The sequence below is a fragment of the Eutrema salsugineum genome, unplaced genomic scaffold (assembly GCF_000478725.1).
Source record: "Eutrema salsugineum unplaced genomic scaffold, Eutsalg1_0 scaffold_16, whole genome shotgun sequence".
Classification (NCBI taxonomy): domain Eukaryota; kingdom Viridiplantae; phylum Streptophyta; class Magnoliopsida; order Brassicales; family Brassicaceae; genus Eutrema; species Eutrema salsugineum.
This window is the reverse complement of record NW_006256858.1, coordinates 3,944,189-3,960,433: the sequence shown is the minus strand read 5'-3', so window position 1 is coordinate 3,960,433 and position 16,245 is coordinate 3,944,189. Positions and strand designations below refer to the sequence as shown.

Here is a 16,245-nt window from a genome sequence, read left to right as displayed (position 1 = left end):
ACTCTTATGAACAGTGTTTTATCTTAGGCCATAAAGCTTATTTCTGTTTGGACAATTTCGGAATTAAAAACATTCGACATGTTTCAACGGCAGTTTCACGGGTTTTTTGGGGTCAGTTAGGCCACATTGATCTCTCTTAATGCACTTGACTTCTCTTTATGTAATCACTATCTTAATTTGCTCATTGATTGAAGTTATCTATCTCTAGAATGTGGTAAGCATATATTGATTCAGGATTATAAGTTAGATGATAATTCAAGAAGATTGAGTTTTTTTTTATCATTACAAGTCATCACGTTGATGTTGTGTGACTCTTAATTTATTAATGCTACAAGAAAGCTATTCTAGGTTCATTTGTTAATTTGCATTCTTGCTCTTTTCATTTTTCTAAATTCATAAAATTTGTTTTTTCACTTAACTTTTTTCATATAAATTCGGCTACCTGATCTTTCTTATTCTAGCTTTCGTTTTGCAAGGTAATGTTTAAAACCCAAATAGGCAAATACAAATGTCTTGGATTAGCTTACCTAAATGGAGCTCCTATAAACCAGATTTAAGTTATTTTACATTTCTGTTTAATTTACCTGTTTTGATGTATTTGTTGCAGAACATGCTTACTGTCATCAAAATATTGGAGAAAATGTGTTTGATTGGGTTCTGTAAATTCAAAGATACACAACTTCGACTTTTTATATTCTCTTAAACTCTCTGTAAATTGTAATTTTGTGACCATAAGAAACCTATCTGGTTGATCTAAAGCTCTGTTTTTTTCCAACTCTTTTAATAATTGAAGATCCAAAGATTTATTTTTTTTTTGTGAAGGAGGTATGATATGTGAATCATATGAGCTTTCACGTGTATATAGTCCATCGTACGCCACCGTTTTAATGGACACAAGAAACTCACACGTGTGGATTAGATAAGATTACAAAACCACCCCTACATTCGAGCGTGTACCAAAGTCAAAACCAGGGGTATTGTTGTCATGAGAAAAATTCTGAGCGGAGACGAGGAGTTTCCGTTATCTCTTTATATTATCTCTCTCTTTCTCTCACAGACCCAACAAACAAAGAAAGAAAAATAAAAATCGCACGTTTCTCTCTTTTCTTCTCGCGACAAATCTGATTAGGGTTTTTGAGAATCTTCATTGTGATTTCGAAATTCTCTACACCTTTTGTTTGATTTCACGCTTTTGGAATCATCTGTAAGTCATGATTTCTGATTCGATCACCAACGCTTCTGCTACTGCAGCTCCCAGCGCGAGGGATTTCGCAAAAAAGAAAAGGGTATGTTTGATTTTTGTTTTCCCTAAAAATCTCTTTGAATCTTTTCTCAAATCTCATTCATTTCTCTAAAAATTCGATTCTTTTGGCTTCACTCTTTGATATGTACTGTGATTTTTTTTTTCTTCTTTGCATTGGGTCGCAGACGAACAGGTCAGCCAAATTGAAACAGAGCAAGCTAGGTCTCCGCCGTGAGCAATGGCTTTCTCAAGGTATGTATGATCATCATAAAAGATCTATCTTTTTGTTTCCTATATGTTCCATTTTACATGATTTGCTTAGGTTCTTGATTCTCTGGATTGAGATTTCGTCTATATTGATTTGGGTTTTTACCATCAGTTGCGATGATTAACAAAGGAGGGGATAAGGAGGAAATGGATTCCAATCGAAAAACTGGAAGTGAGAAACCTGATCAGAGAGATCGTCCGGTGGAGAATTTAGATGGTCAGGGTAGAGAAGAAGAGGATAACAGTGGAACACATGGTCATGAGAGCTTTATGGAGTCGCTTTCGAATAGCCCTAACAGTATTCTGAGTGGCATGAATTCGATCCCCAATTTCAGCAGCAGCAGTAGCAGTGGGAGTGGTGGCTCTTGCTCTGGTAATATAACAGAGGAAGAGGATGCTGATGATGACGAGTGTTTGGACGATTGGGAGGCTTTTGCTGATGCTTTAGCAGCTGATGACGAAAAGCACGAGAAAGAGAATCCTCCTGAGTCCTGCGAAGAGCATGAGAATGTTATCAAGCAATCAGCTTCTCCTAGGGATTCAATCAGTGGATCTGATGTGGCTGTAAGGGATGCAAAGCTGGATTGTCCGAGAACAATGTCGAGGAAGCAGAAGAGTAATCAGGCATGGAGGCCAGATGATAAGCTCCGCCCTCAGGGTCTGCCGAATTTGGAAAAGCAGCGTAGTTTTCCGGTCATGAACATGCATTTTAGTTCAGTGGCAGTGCCATCTTCATGCCCTATTTGCTACGAAGATCTGGACTTGACAGATTCTAATTTCTTACCATGCCCTTGTGGATTCCGGCTCTGCCTTTTCTGCCACAAGACGATTTGCGATGGAGATGGACGTTGTCCAGGTTGCAGAAAGCCATATGAAAGGAACACAGTCAAGGTTGAGGCTAGTGTTCAAGCTGGTGGTCTGACTATTCGGCTTGCTCGTTCGACTAGCATGTTTTGCAGGTCATGAAGAAAGAGGATGTGGCGTTTCTCGGACTGTGTCTGTTTGTTTTCTACTCTTTCTTTTTCAATCCTCGCATGTTCTAAGTTTTTAACCTGTCTTTAAATACTCTTTAGATATGGGTATAGGATTTGTCTTTTGGCACCTGAGAACTATGTTCCATGTTCTTCTATGTCAATGACTCTTCTTCGTATGAAAACATGTAGTGGTGGTGGTTATGTAGAGTGGTGTGTGAGTACATAGGGTGGTACACGAATGTCAAATACATAAAGTTGCAATAAGTCTCTTTTCCATTGCCTCCGAGAACCTTGCTACTCTGTCATATGAATGTTATATCGTTTTACTTGATTCTCTGCTGAGCAACTGAACACAGCAGAAGATTATATTTATTTATATGGTCTGATTTTGTTGTGATCGATCACTTCTTCATTTGCTATATAGTATGCATCTGGATCCTGGGGGAACACAAATCTACTTAGAACTTCTTGGTCGTCTACTATTGTGAAACTTTACCCTTTTATTTACTTGCGTTTAGGAAACATATACTTGAGCCAAGCTTTCATATCGAGCAAACTAGCAACAGGAGGGCAAACGGAAAGTTTCATACTTGTTCAACTTTGGTTATCGTAGTAGCTATTAACACAGCCAAATGTTTTGAGGTTTTAGAGGTTAGTAATGTTTCAACCAACTTTCAGTAATGTTTAGAGTAATGTTTTCTTATTCTAAGATAGTTGTAAAGTGGAAACCAAATTTGAAATTAGAAAAGAGAGCTATTCCATTACTTCACAATGATCTTAGAACATGTTTCTTATTTTAAGATCATCCTGAAGTGGAAACCAAATTTCAAAAACATTAGGACAGAGAGCTATTACATCTCTTTATTGCACACTTGTACACAAGGAAGTTCCAATATCTTAAACAATCAAACATTTTCAGGTTCAAGTGGCTCTTGTTCAACCCATACGGCCAAACAGCTTAGACTGGCGTTTGTGATCCTCTGGAAGTGAATTCCACAGCTTTCTAAATGTTGAACCTTCCAGAAATATTTCATCATCTACTTCCCCTACTCTGATCCATTCTTCAAGCAACCATTCTAACTTCTTAATCCGTGCCTGAAAATGTTCATAGTCTTTTCCCATGAGTTCTTCAACCTCAGCCCAAAAGCACGATCCGCCACTGGATCTCTCTATCTCTTCTTTAGTCTTTCTTTCTTTCATTAGCTCATGCTCATACCCTCTCTGAGCGTGTTTGTAACGGTTTGGTCTCCCTTTCTCCATATAAGGCCCTGTGTCTTCGTTCTTTAAATGTCGGTGGTAGTTTGCAATATCAAGCGGCTCGATCAATCTGCGGTAGCGATTTGCTCGCTCCACCCACTCTTTGCTCCCCTCGAACCCATCTGGAAGTTGACCTTTCTTGACTAAACCAAGCACCTCATCATATATACCAGCTAACTCAGCTCTCTTGACGTTTGCGTTGAAGTCAATCTCATCCATAGAAGCCTTGAAGGAATCATAGTACCCGTTCTTATGAGTTCGACACTTTGGCTTGTACTCTATCTCTATCCATGTTAGTTCCTTTTCTATCTTAGCTTGTTTGTTGTATATCTTAGTCTGGTTCTCAACTCGTTTCTTCTCTGCCTCATATGCAGCACGGACACATTGTCTAGCTCTTGTGCTCTACAAACAAACAAAGAAAAGAAACACCAATGTTATAAATGGTTTTTTCTTTTTAAACGTACAAGGAACAAGGAAAGAAAGATTTACCAATCCGAGGTCACTGAGTACAGAATCTCCATCCAAAGGCAAATCCAGATGATGAAACGACCTCATCCCCATTGTTTGTACCATTTCCACGTAGCTACGATGATCTCTTATGCTCTGATTTGGAACTAGAGACCATTCATGTTCGTTGCTTGACTGAGAAGCGTAAAACAGAATCTGAAGAATGGCGTCAGAGTTGTTCACCGAGACCAACCTCGTCCCTGTAGAGAAGACAAAAGTGCCTGCAGGTCTATAAGGACTTAGCTCAAGGAAACTGGAAAGAGTCTCCAAGAACGCCTCTCCGTTCCCAATCAATTCACAGACAGCTTGATAAGCGACGGTTGATGTGTCTTTCAACACCGTAGTGTAAAACTCTGCGTTGCTTTGGACGCTAACTTGGATGGAATCTTTTGTAAGATCCAGTTGGGGAAGAACGTGAGGCAGAGTTTGCTTGATTGATTCTTTTCGAGCAAGCATGATCCGAGGGACGATATCGAATCTTGTGACATAGTTCACGAAGAACCGGCTCCAATTCTCCCTCCCAAGCGCGTGCTTGAAGATATAGTCACCAACCAAAGGAGCTCCAAAGGTCACACAAAGAGGCTCAGGGAAACCATTCTTCTTTTTGAAGTATTCCTCCAGATACCAAATTGTTGCTAAGATTGCAGTTGCACCTCCTGAAGAATGTCCAGTGAACACTATCCGTTGATATTTTCTGCTCTCCGCAGCATTTTTCACCTGAGGAAGTAAGTTTCAGACATAAAAGTAGTCTGATTGTTTTTTCGACTGAAGTCAGAAAAAGTCAAGAGATTAACTTACAAGATTACAAAATGTTGTAGAAAGGAGAACATCAAGATTCTTGAGGAAAGCTTGGTTAACAGTAGCGTCAACGTCGTTGCCTATGCTTCTCATACAAGGGAATCGAACACGATCCATCTTAATTTCTCCAAAGGGAGACTTGTTCTCTGGAGCAAACCAATCTTTCTCCGAGAATGATGGTCGGAAAGAGAAAAAGATTACTTCCCTTTCTTCTTCTTTGTGAAATTGGTCGGTTTTGTAAGCTTCGGTCGATGCCTTCCATGATTTGGTGATTAGATCATTGATTCCGGCAAAAGCTTCGAACGCCATTGATCTTATGGGACTTTTTTTCTCTCTTTTGTTCTGGGTCTCTTGCTTATGAGTCTTTTTCTTCATCTCTGTGGATTAACTGTAATATAAAGGCAAAAGATGTAGACTGGAGTAATTACCTAAAATGCCCATTAAAATAGTCTAGCAGATTTCACTGTAAAATGGGTTTTTTGGGTATATTTGAAGAACTGTTTTTTTTTTGTCAAGCTGTTACTTTACTTTATTTGAAGAGCTTGTTTACTGTATAATTGAGTTGACTCTCTACCAATTGGAGACCATGAAGAAGATAAACGAATACTATCACTCCACGTGGAGAGTTATCATTGGGTAATAGTTTTGTACGTCCGACATGACTTGAATTTCGCAGAAACCCTCGTAAAGAACTAAAGAAGTAAACATTTACCTTTTGTCCGAAACTTTTTCTTTGTGATATCTTATGAATTTGGTATGAATTTTGTAGGTAGACTTTTGGAGTCTTCGTCTCCAATAGAAATTAGCTAGAAAAATTATTTTGCTTTCAGATATCATTCGGATTTTGCAGTGACTCTTTACATTTGACATCAGTGGGATTTTGCAGTAACTCATAGTTTATTTGACTTTATTTACGTTTTGTCGGAATTTTAATTTGCTTTTTTCTTTAAAGGCTTTTTGGTTAAGGTTTTTGTAGCTTGACTTTGGTTTCTGATTTAAAAAGGAGAAAATTATTATAACAACCTTCAAAAATTGTCTCTTTACTAGAATAACTTTGCCCCAAATTTGGAAAACTAAACTAACCTTAATAAAATGGTTAAAAACATTAAAGTCCATTTTTTCGTTTTTATAACCAAAATACCATTATTTAAATTTTCCCTTTATTTTTATTACATGTCAATATAATTAACTAAAATTTAAAACAAATAATTAAGAGAGAAAATATATAAAGGAAGTAATAGTTAGAAACCCTAATTGTGTTTCTAAAAAAACTTCTGCGACGATTGCTGCAACAGTGTGCAGCGATTTTGGTTCGTCTTCTCCGGCGAGATTCAGCAAGGTCCATTTTCTTTATCTTTTCCTCTTCTCTATTTCTTCTTCTTTTTTCCTCTCCTCCGAGATTCTGTGTTCATCTTTTCGTCTTTCTATGTTCGTCTTCTTCTTTCGTCTTTCTATGTTCGTCTTCTTCTTTCGTCTTCTTCTTTTCGTCTTCGTCGTCTTCGCCGTCTCCGACAAAACTTTAAGCATCGCCGGCGAGATTTTTAGGGCGACCGCCGTCTAAAGTTTGTACCTTTATTAAACCCTAATATTAATATTTCACTTTTCCACTTGTAGGAGACGTATTCCGGTGAAAGGTGTCGTATTTCGAGAGGTTTGTCGACCGGCGTCGAGTTTGAGGTAAGTTTGGGTTTAGAGTTTATGTGATAGAGTTAATGTGATAGACTTGTTTATTGTTTGATAGACATTATTTTGGTTTGATATAGACTTTATTTTGTTTTGAAAGACTTTATTTTTTTTATAGACTTGTTTATTTTTGTGCTGTTTTGATGAAGTAGACAGAGTTTTATTTTTATTGTGGTAGACTTGTATATCGTCTTCGGTAGAGTTGTTGGTTTGGTAAACGTGTATAATGAATGTGGTAGACTAGTTTTTCGTTTATGATAGACTTTATTTCTTTTTGATAGACTTGTTTTTGATAGACTTGTTTATGATTAAATCAGGTCTCTTTATGGCGATAACCGGTTAAGATCAGAGACGAGGGTATACGCTAAGATGATTCCAATGTTGCTGCACAAAATGTTTTCAAACGATTGGAAGAGTGTGCAAGCATTCAGCTTCTACAGGATGAAGGATATTCCTCAAACATCCAAACTGGGGACTGCGGCGTTTATACGTTGAAGGTTATTGAGTATTTGGCTCTTGGGCATGTATGGGAGACCTTAGTGATGCGAACATTGGTATGATACGTAAGAAGTATGCAGCTGAGATTATGGACGAGATTCCAGCTTCCTGGTTTGGAGAAACAATTCAGCAATCTGATCTTAACCCTCGTGGAGAGTACGATGATCGGGTTCCGCTTCAGACATCTTCTTTGAAGTGATCTACCTTACTCTGATTTACTCGTAGACTTTTTGGGTTAATTGAGGTAGACTTGTTGACTTATGTTATGTTTTGTGGTAGACTTGTTGGGTTAATTGCGGTAGACTTGTTGATTTATGTTATGTTTTGCGGTAGACTTGTTAGGGTAATTGCGGTAGACTTGTTGACTATACTTTTAGAGGACCATGTTTTTTTTTGTTTGAGGTTGGTCCTTTGAAAGTTTGGTAGGTTGGAACATGCTGTACTAGCCATGTGGTTAACTATTCCCACAGAAAGTTTTTCTTTATGGGATCAATGAAAAATATGTTATCCTGCATATTGTCTTGGTAGATTTGATTACAAAGAAATACCAACTACAAATAACAACTACAAACAATGACAACCCTTTAAAGTTCAGTTTAAGAAAGAAGATAGCTACACTGACCACTTATTAAACACTATAGCATACAACAACAACATATCTAAGTTCAAGCTCGGCATGTAGCTCGATTATGGCCGCCTACCCCACAGTTTCCACACTTGTGTTCTTTTCTTGGACGTTTCTTCTGCATTGCCACTTCCAATGCACTTTTTATACGCGATTTTCTGGGCGTCCGGGTGGGATACGAATGAAAGGGGGATTACATACTTTCGTACCCACTTCGTCGGGCACAGGTAAGGCGGTATCTCTTGGCATGATTACCCCCGAGTAAGCGTTATACAGGTAAGATGTTCGGAAATAGGAATGACATAGAGGGACAATATCAATTTTTGCAGCATTAGCGGCTACAATAGCATGAACACAAGGGATTTTATCAATGTTGAACCTTCAGCAAGTACATTTTCGCGCTTCCAAGTTTACCCCATGCAATAACGACCCACCAGTGACCTGTGCTCGATGTTCATTTATCTCTTGAACATCCAGTTGCTTGGCTTCCTGAACTCTGACCTGTTTACATAAATCTACCAAATTGTCTTAAATCTATCATGGAAAAACAAATCTATCAATAAACAAAAAGTCTACCATTAAGAAAACAAGTCTATCAATAAGCAAACAAGTCTACCAATCCCTTAAGATAACTTATGTACCAAAACAAAAACTTACGTACCTGGAGATAATAAGCTCAGTCGTACCTCAAAAAAAGCCGATCCAATGAAAATTCCTCATACACCATATCAAGCAAATCCGAAAACGAGGTTCTATGATCCACTCCTAAAACTCTACACCCTTTTCTCTTATCAACGAAGAACACCCAACGATTATTCATAAAATCCCATTTTCCATAGACCATAACAACTTGATCCATTGCCCCAGATTGAAAAAATGATGATAAAATCAAGATAGAAAGATAGCAGATCTGAGACACTAAATCAAGGCGGCGGTAAACCCTAACTCAAGGCGGTGGTGTTTATTGCTAACCTGAAGTTAGTTGATGGGCTCAATCGTCATTTCCGATTTTGCCTTTAATGTCCTTAAGAAACAGATCTACCATTATTATCACTTCATAATAAGTAGACCAATTCTGAATAAATCTACCAATGCCATATATATCTACCTATTTGTAACAAATCTACCAAATTTTGCTAAGTCTATCAATATCGTTATAAGTCTATCAGGTTCGTGTTTATTGATCTCATGAATAAATCTACCGTCATATTAATTAAGTCTACCAAAATTAGTATAAATCTACCGTCTCGTCAAATAAATCTATTACACAAGAACCGTACGTTATCATTGATAAAGTCTACCGTATCGGCTATTAAATCTACCATTTCAATAACAAATCTATCAATACAAATATAAATCTACCAACACACTTTTAAATCTATCAAACCATTATTAGTCTATCGTCATTAAAAATAAGTCTACCGTCATTAAGGCTCAAACCTTCCAACGATAAGTCTATTATCATTACACAAAAGTCTGTCTCGGACGACAATAAATCTACCGTCATATAGTATAAATCTACCAATCCGGTATAATGTCTACCAAAAAGTCAACCAAAGTCAACCTTGCCGAAAAAAAGTCTACCAGATTGTATCAAATCTACCCTCATTATAAACAAGTCTACTGGAAATTAAATAAGTCTACTAACCACTAACATCTCTACCTAACGTAAGAATAAATCTATCAAAATAAGTCTACCGACTTCAAAACAAATCTACCGTTTTCGAATAAATCTACTGACCCAAAACAAATCTACGGTTTCAAATATAAATCTACCAAAAATTTATAAGTCTACCATGACATATTGGTAGACTTGTTTATTTGAGCGTGTTGGTTTTTTCGTAAATAAATCAAACTTTTGCTGATGTGGATTATAAATAGTAATGACAGTTTTGTAATTACGTTTTTTCTTATCAAAGATCAAAAGGGTAGAATAGGTACCGTAAGTTATTCTAATAATTAAAATTTTTGTAGGCTGTTTAAATAATTTCACTTGAAGGCTTTTATAGTTATCTTCCCTTTAAAAAGTCTTCGTTTCCTACAGAACAATTTCTTGTCTGGAAGTAAAGCGGATAATCGTCCATATATTGAACTGGTTCGATTTCGCTCAACTTATTTAAAGTAAACCGAAGCAGACTTCTCTCTAGTTCCTTGTCTATCCGGTTTGCGTTCGATTTGACTTATCTTTTCCTCTAAAGTTTAGTCCGGTTTCATTTAGTCCGGTTCTGTTTTGAGTGAGGTTTTCTAAAAAAAAAAAAATCTGTAATAATAAACTTTCATCTAGTTTTTCCTTTTCAATTCGGTTTCATTTTGTATTATAAACAATATAGAACTGAATAAGTTAAATTTACAGATTTTTTTTTTATATAAATTTACAGATTTTCATAAAGAAAATTATGATATTTGTCAAATCTTAGTTTGCTTAAACCGCATTACAATTTTTTTAGAATTTTGATATAAGTACTTGCTTTTCTTTTATTTTATTTTTGGCAACTGTACAAGTATTTGTTACTTTCAAAAAAAAAAAAAAGTATTTGTTGCTTTCATGGAAAATGTCTTACGAGACTAGGTCGTCTTGGTCTTATTAAAAACCCAAGTTGGGCAATTTCTAGGAAAAGCCATTTACTGTGGTCCAACGTTTAATATATAACTTTTCTCGCTGGAGTCGTACCAAGTTGACAGCTTAATTTACGTAGACAAAAGATTAGCTTGTCTATGTGTATTATTAAATGGTACTAATCCATTCCTAAATCATTTTTTTAAGTTTTGGTTTTGATAACTTTTTATACTTTTTATTTGGGTGTGTCAATAGAAAAAAGATTTCGTCCACGTAAAGTGAAGGCGAAATTAAAAAAAGAAATAAAAATCAAAGTTTCTATTAAACTTCCACAACAACACCATTTTACATATCTCATGTAAAGAAAAAACTATTATGTATCTCTCCTCTCTAATGAATCCCAATTTTCTTCTGTCTACAATATACATTTCTATTATGAAAAAAAAACCCTTGCTTGCCTTCACTGGTTCTACCAGCAAAAGAGCTGTCATTTCCCAAAAATTTTAAGCCCAAAGCTCTAGTTTGAAGCTTTTAAAGATCATAATTCAGATCTTTGCGCGTTTAAGCTGCGAGTAGACATCGTTAGCTTCTAGCTCCCTCTTGTGCATAATGTTCTTGAAAGTTCTTTCCTCAGCTTTCATTAAAGAATCTCTTAATCGCTTCACATCAGCCAATTTCACAGGTTTCAATAAGAAATCTTCAGCCCCTTCTTCAAGACATCTGAATAAAAAAAGAATCAAATATTAGTGATCCAACTTCCATAAAGTTGATAGCTTTAGATCCACAAGATGGCCAGCTCATGATTATTAATTATAAGCAATTACATTATTAGACTTGATTTTGGTAAAAGATGGTTCCTTAGTGATAAGCAAAAGCATGTGAGGTGTCTATCACAAGGGATGAGGATTTATAATGACCCTACCAAAGATTATGCAAAATAATTAAGAGAGAGCATATAATATACTATTTTTGGGAGGTTATATCACATCACCGGCAACTGAATCAAATCTCAAGAGAAGATCTTGCTTAACTTATGAAGGATTATTCTTTTCTATAATTTCGTGTCACAAGAAACAATTGTCTTTTTATTATTATTATTATATATTCCTGATAAAGAATATCCATTAGAAAAGTTATTAAATCTTGCAAGGACCCACTAAAGTAACACCAAATCTTAGCTTCATGACCTTCATCAAATATGCAACCACCACCCACAGTTACCCATGATGGTTTAAAGAAACCATATTGTAATACTTTTTATCATGCAAATCTGATATGGTTAACGGTATCTTTTTCAAAAAAAAAACCTAAATAGTGTGATTACTTAAAAGTTTCCTAAAAACACCTTCTATAATCAATCGAATCTCCTGAACAAATAAATGCACAAAATCTAAGGAATTTACTATATCTGGTAAATCGTATTCTTACGTGATTTTGATTTAAACAAGGATTAAGGATCATAAATAAGATATAGTAGGAAAATATACCTATCGATACGAGGCAAGATGTTCTCAGACGACATAATCACCACAGGTATTTCTCTGAAAGCTGATGATTCCTATAAATTCAAAAATACGTAAACAGATTAGATATATGCATTCTTGTTTTAGATCGATTGAATCATCAGAAAATTCAACAAACTTACTTTGATCTTCTTCAATAGTTCATATCCAGTCATCCCAGGCATAGAGTAATCAGTCATTATTAGATTAATCTTTAGATCCTGAAAATAATTCAAATCAAAATCTTCAATACCAAATTTGAATGGACTCTCAAACAAAAAAAAAACACTAAGATCAGATCTATTACCTCAAATCCAACAGAGCTATTGTCTCCATCTAATCCAAGGTATTGCAAAGCTCTCGTAGCACTATCGACAAGAGTAACTGAGATTTTTTTATATATAAAATATTGTCAGATTTCGAAAATCAAACAGAAAAACGATGAATTAAACCAAAACACAAGCTTACCTTTACATGAAGAGACCCTGAGTAACCGCTCGATGAATTTCCGATCGACGATGCTATCGTCGACGGCGAGAACATGAAGAAGCTCCGGCGATCCTAAGGAAGAAGTGTCGTTGGAGATATCCAACTTCTCTGGACGCAAAACCTCCGCCATATCAAATAGATCTGCGAAAGAGAGAGAGAGAATCTGCTTGGAATCGAAAAAGAGTAAGAAAAATGTGGAGATTTGATTAAGCAACGGGATAAATGATTTGAATGGGGGAGATTAGAGGATTTATAAGGAGAAGGAAAAAAAAGAGAGGGAAAATATGATATCGAAGAGATTCTGAGAGATCTTTGCATATCTGTGGGATTTTGCCTGTCGATAGCGCGTGGAAATTATTTGTTTATTCTGTTTCCAAAATGTCATATTCAAATTTGGCAAATTTCAAAAATATAGAAAAATCTTGTCCCAAATTAAAAATAAAATAAGATAAAAATCATGTAATAAAAAAAAATAATGTAATAAAGGTCTTTCGAGGAAAAAAAATCAAAAGGTGATCATATAAATATTTTTTTTTGAAGAATAGTCAAAATAATGCTGAGTGGTGAAATGAAATCATATGATATCAAATTGGAAATCGTATCAGTGACGATCTCTCGATTATTGTTCAAGATCATGGAACTTTTGATTTGTGCATTTCCGAAAATTTCGTTATTTTTTCTTGGAATTTTCCATTAAAACAAGAAACGTACTAAAAATAGAACGTGTAATAATAAATAAAGAAAACTTCTATTGCAAAGTTTGTAACTTTGTAAGTTGTAACCAAATAGTTCAGGTTTTTCCTTTTTGATTAATTACAATAGTACTATTAAATTGCTGTTTATGTTCATTGAGCTTTGTGAATTCTAATTCGGTTATTCGATTAAGGCTACATGTTATGGATTTTAACAAGAGAAAATTGTTGAATGAGATGTTTTTAAGTTTTAAATTTGAGGAATAGGATGTTTTGAAAACCGTAGAAGGAAAGGGGTGTTTTTACTGTTTGTCTTCCCACAAGGGCGTTTAGGCAATTTTTATTTTCGAAATTGCCATTATCGAAGTAAAATAACTAAAAATGTCTGATTAAATCCGATTTGGTAAACCGATTACACAAAATTATCAACCGAAGTCCAATATCATAAACCGAAGTAAAACCAAATTAAAAACCGAAGTATAATTTATCGACACCCTAACATTTAAATTAAAAATTTAATTCGGGATCCACATCTGGACGTCGTCTATCTACCATCTCCGGCAATCCAGCTCCGATTAGCCTCCGATAGACCTTTATAATGGCGGGGAAAGTTAAAAAATCGTTAACGCGGAACAACACCGTGCATCCGGTGTTAAGGCGAGTGCTCCGGAGTAACTCGAAGACAGCTCCGACGGACCACTCGCCCATGCCGCCCATGTCACCGCGACGGAGTGCCCGGGTTGAACATCCCATTCACTCGAGTCGTCTGAATCCACGCCGGCGGTGTAGAGCCAAAGTACAATTCGCTCCTCTTCTTCTAGAATGGCCTTCTCAGAATTCTAAAAGTAAGTTACATTTATGAACTTCGACCTTGTCTGAAATGTACTGGCGGTTTGTAATTCAAATTAAGATTGTAATTAAGATTAAGATTGAAACGGGCCGCCTGATTGGCTTGATTTATGTATTGGCGGTTATGAACCGTAGTACTTATGTCTATATATTGATTTCAAACGGTTGGATTACTCTTATATCATCTAGAAACAGTTACAGAAGTTTTTATAGGAGACCATACGAATAGGGTAGTTTTCCGTTTATCCAGAATACTATATCTTTTCGTGCATTTTGGAATTGTTGTTTTCGTTCAAATACAGGTATGGAAGACGAAGAACCTTCAAATACAGGCATGGAAGATGGAGAAGCTTCAAATAACCTTTCGGAAAAACTACCAAAACGAGTCCTCGGCGATGGTTGCTACCCCGTTGGTGCTCGGTTGAACATATATTCAAAGGCCAATGTCATTGGCCTCCTTGTCGAGGCGTTAAAGGGTACTGAAGATCTTGAGAAGCTACTTCATTCCCAGTTTGGGAAGTTGTTCCATCTACCTGTTGCAAGATGTTGCAACAGCGCCAAACTTGTCCATGCCCTTCTATCACGACAACTTGTGACCACGAAGAAACACGAGATTTGGTTCCTCTTTGGTGGACAGCCTCTGAGATATTCGATACGGGAGTTCAAGGAAATCACTGGATTGAATTGCAATCCCGAACCTGATAGCACAGAAGAAGAAGACGATGTGGGAAAAACAGGAATCTGGAAAGACCTGTTCGGAAGAGCGAAGGCGATGAACGTGTTTGATGTGCTTGAAATGTTAAAGGACCCGGATCTACCCCGATGGAAACGGCTTCCATTGGCCCTAATCGTTCTTGTCGACGGTGTTTTGTTTTGCAATAGCAAAAATCTAGCCTTCACCGAGAAATACGTTGCGATGCTTACTGACTTGGATAAGTTCATGCTGTATCCATGGGGGAGGGTATCCTTTAACAAAACAGTATCTCGTTTTCAAGCTCCGAAGGCAATCACGGATGCCGAGAAAAGGGAGAATCCTGTAACACGATTGCGCCGTCAGCTTAAACAGAAAACCAGTGCATGCTATGGATTCCCTCTATTACTACAACTCATGACCCTCTAATCTATACCAATGTTGGTTTCCAAAATTCCTCAACCTGATAACTTGAAGACATTCCTTGAAGATCCCGAAGGCTGTCAAAACGTTATCACATTGTTGCATCTTGGGGACATACATGCCGTGGAATCCGACCCTCTGGTAAATTATTTGTAGTATTATATTTAGTAGTATTTGTAGTCTTATTTTGTAGTACTTGTCTTAAAAGATAAGTGCTCTGTCATTTTGGTTGGCAATTTTACAATTTTATTTTTTTGTCTTAGTTGTCTGTGAAACAGATGGTACTGGATGATGGTGACAATGACCAACAGAATGAATTGCGTTGGGTAGATGAGGTAGAGGATGCCAAAGTTGCATTCATGCAGGAACTCATGGCCGAGGGGTACAAATTCACACCTTCGGATTTTGCAGTGGCACCGGCCCCTATCGTGGATATTAGTGATGCAGAGGACGAGGTTACCAATGAACAGGAACCTGAGCCATCCACCAGACCGAAGAAGAAATAGAAAACTCATCAAACTGAAAAACGTCCCATGCAGAGGAAGAGAGGCAGGGGCAAGAACTCTTCTAATCTATCGGAAGATGAATCCCTTGATAGTGGACCCATTAAAGAGCTTAAAAGATGGATAGTACGTCAGAATACTTTGCTCCTTCGTGACATTAAGACCGAGTTGGACAAGAGTTGGGCGTATACCAAGAGGACGAAGAAGATGACGATGTACACCAGTCAAAAGAAGATGGGGAACAGGATGACGAAGGAAATAATACAAAAAAAGATGGTAAAAAACCGGATGAAGATGAAGACGAACCCGAAGATGGAGGTGAAGAAGGAGGTTATGATGGGGCACAGTCTAGCGTACGCCATAATGATGGTGTACACCCCGAAGCTGGTGTACACCAGAAAGAAAGAGATGATGAAGAAGGGACATCTACTTACTACGGCGGGGACCATTATTCTCCCAGGGACCATGCGTACTTGAAGACTCCAGAAGCTCCGCCGATGACCCCTGAACCGGGACAAGCCAATTCAGGAACAAGTCGTCCACCTCCTTACTTCGTCATTTCGGATGAAGATCCACCTACTGGCCTCAACGAGGTGAGCTAATTGTTTAGGCAGCAGCTGACTCTATTAAGTTTCATAACGTGGGTGTATTGTGCTATGTTATTTATGACTTATTCAGGTGGATGGT

General features: G+C 37.0%; 4 protein-coding genes across 4 annotated transcripts; 2 read left to right on the top strand and 2 right to left on the bottom strand.

The window, feature by feature from the left end:
* The first annotated feature begins 1,061 nt into the window (after positions 1-1,061).
* Positions 1,062-2,817, top strand: LOC18021041. Its single transcript, XM_024157946.1, has 3 exons — positions 1,062-1,286; positions 1,429-1,495; positions 1,623-2,817. Exons 1-3 carry the CDS (start codon positions 1,212-1,214, stop codon positions 2,474-2,476), a joined length of 996 nt encoding a protein of 331 aa, XP_024013714.1. The 5' UTR covers positions 1,062-1,211; the 3' UTR covers positions 2,477-2,817.
* A 384-nt stretch (positions 2,818-3,201) lies between these two features.
* Positions 3,202-5,420, bottom strand: LOC18021040 (protein EDS1). The gene is made up of 3 exons (XM_006404235.2): positions 5,047-5,420; positions 4,231-4,965; positions 3,202-4,143 (listed from the first exon to the last, which is right to left on the bottom strand). Exons 1-3 carry the CDS (start codon positions 5,353-5,355, stop codon positions 3,421-3,423), a joined length of 1,767 nt encoding a protein of 588 aa, XP_006404298.1. The 5' UTR covers positions 5,356-5,420; the 3' UTR covers positions 3,202-3,420.
* Positions 5,421-10,743: 5,323 nt separating this feature from the next.
* LOC18021039 (two-component response regulator ARR5) lies at positions 10,744-12,730 on the bottom strand. The gene is made up of 5 exons (XM_006404234.2): positions 12,380-12,730; positions 12,219-12,295; positions 12,055-12,132; positions 11,897-11,967; positions 10,744-11,129 (listed from the first exon to the last, which is right to left on the bottom strand). Exons 1-5 carry the CDS (start codon positions 12,528-12,530, stop codon positions 10,955-10,957), a joined length of 552 nt encoding a protein of 183 aa, XP_006404297.1. The 5' UTR covers positions 12,531-12,730; the 3' UTR covers positions 10,744-10,954.
* Positions 12,731-14,245: 1,515 nt separating this feature from the next.
* Positions 14,246-15,061, top strand: LOC18021038. The gene has a single exon (XM_024157856.1). It carries the CDS (start codon positions 14,246-14,248, stop codon positions 15,059-15,061), a length of 816 nt encoding a protein of 271 aa, XP_024013624.1.
* Positions 15,062-16,245: the final 1,184 nt, after the last annotated feature.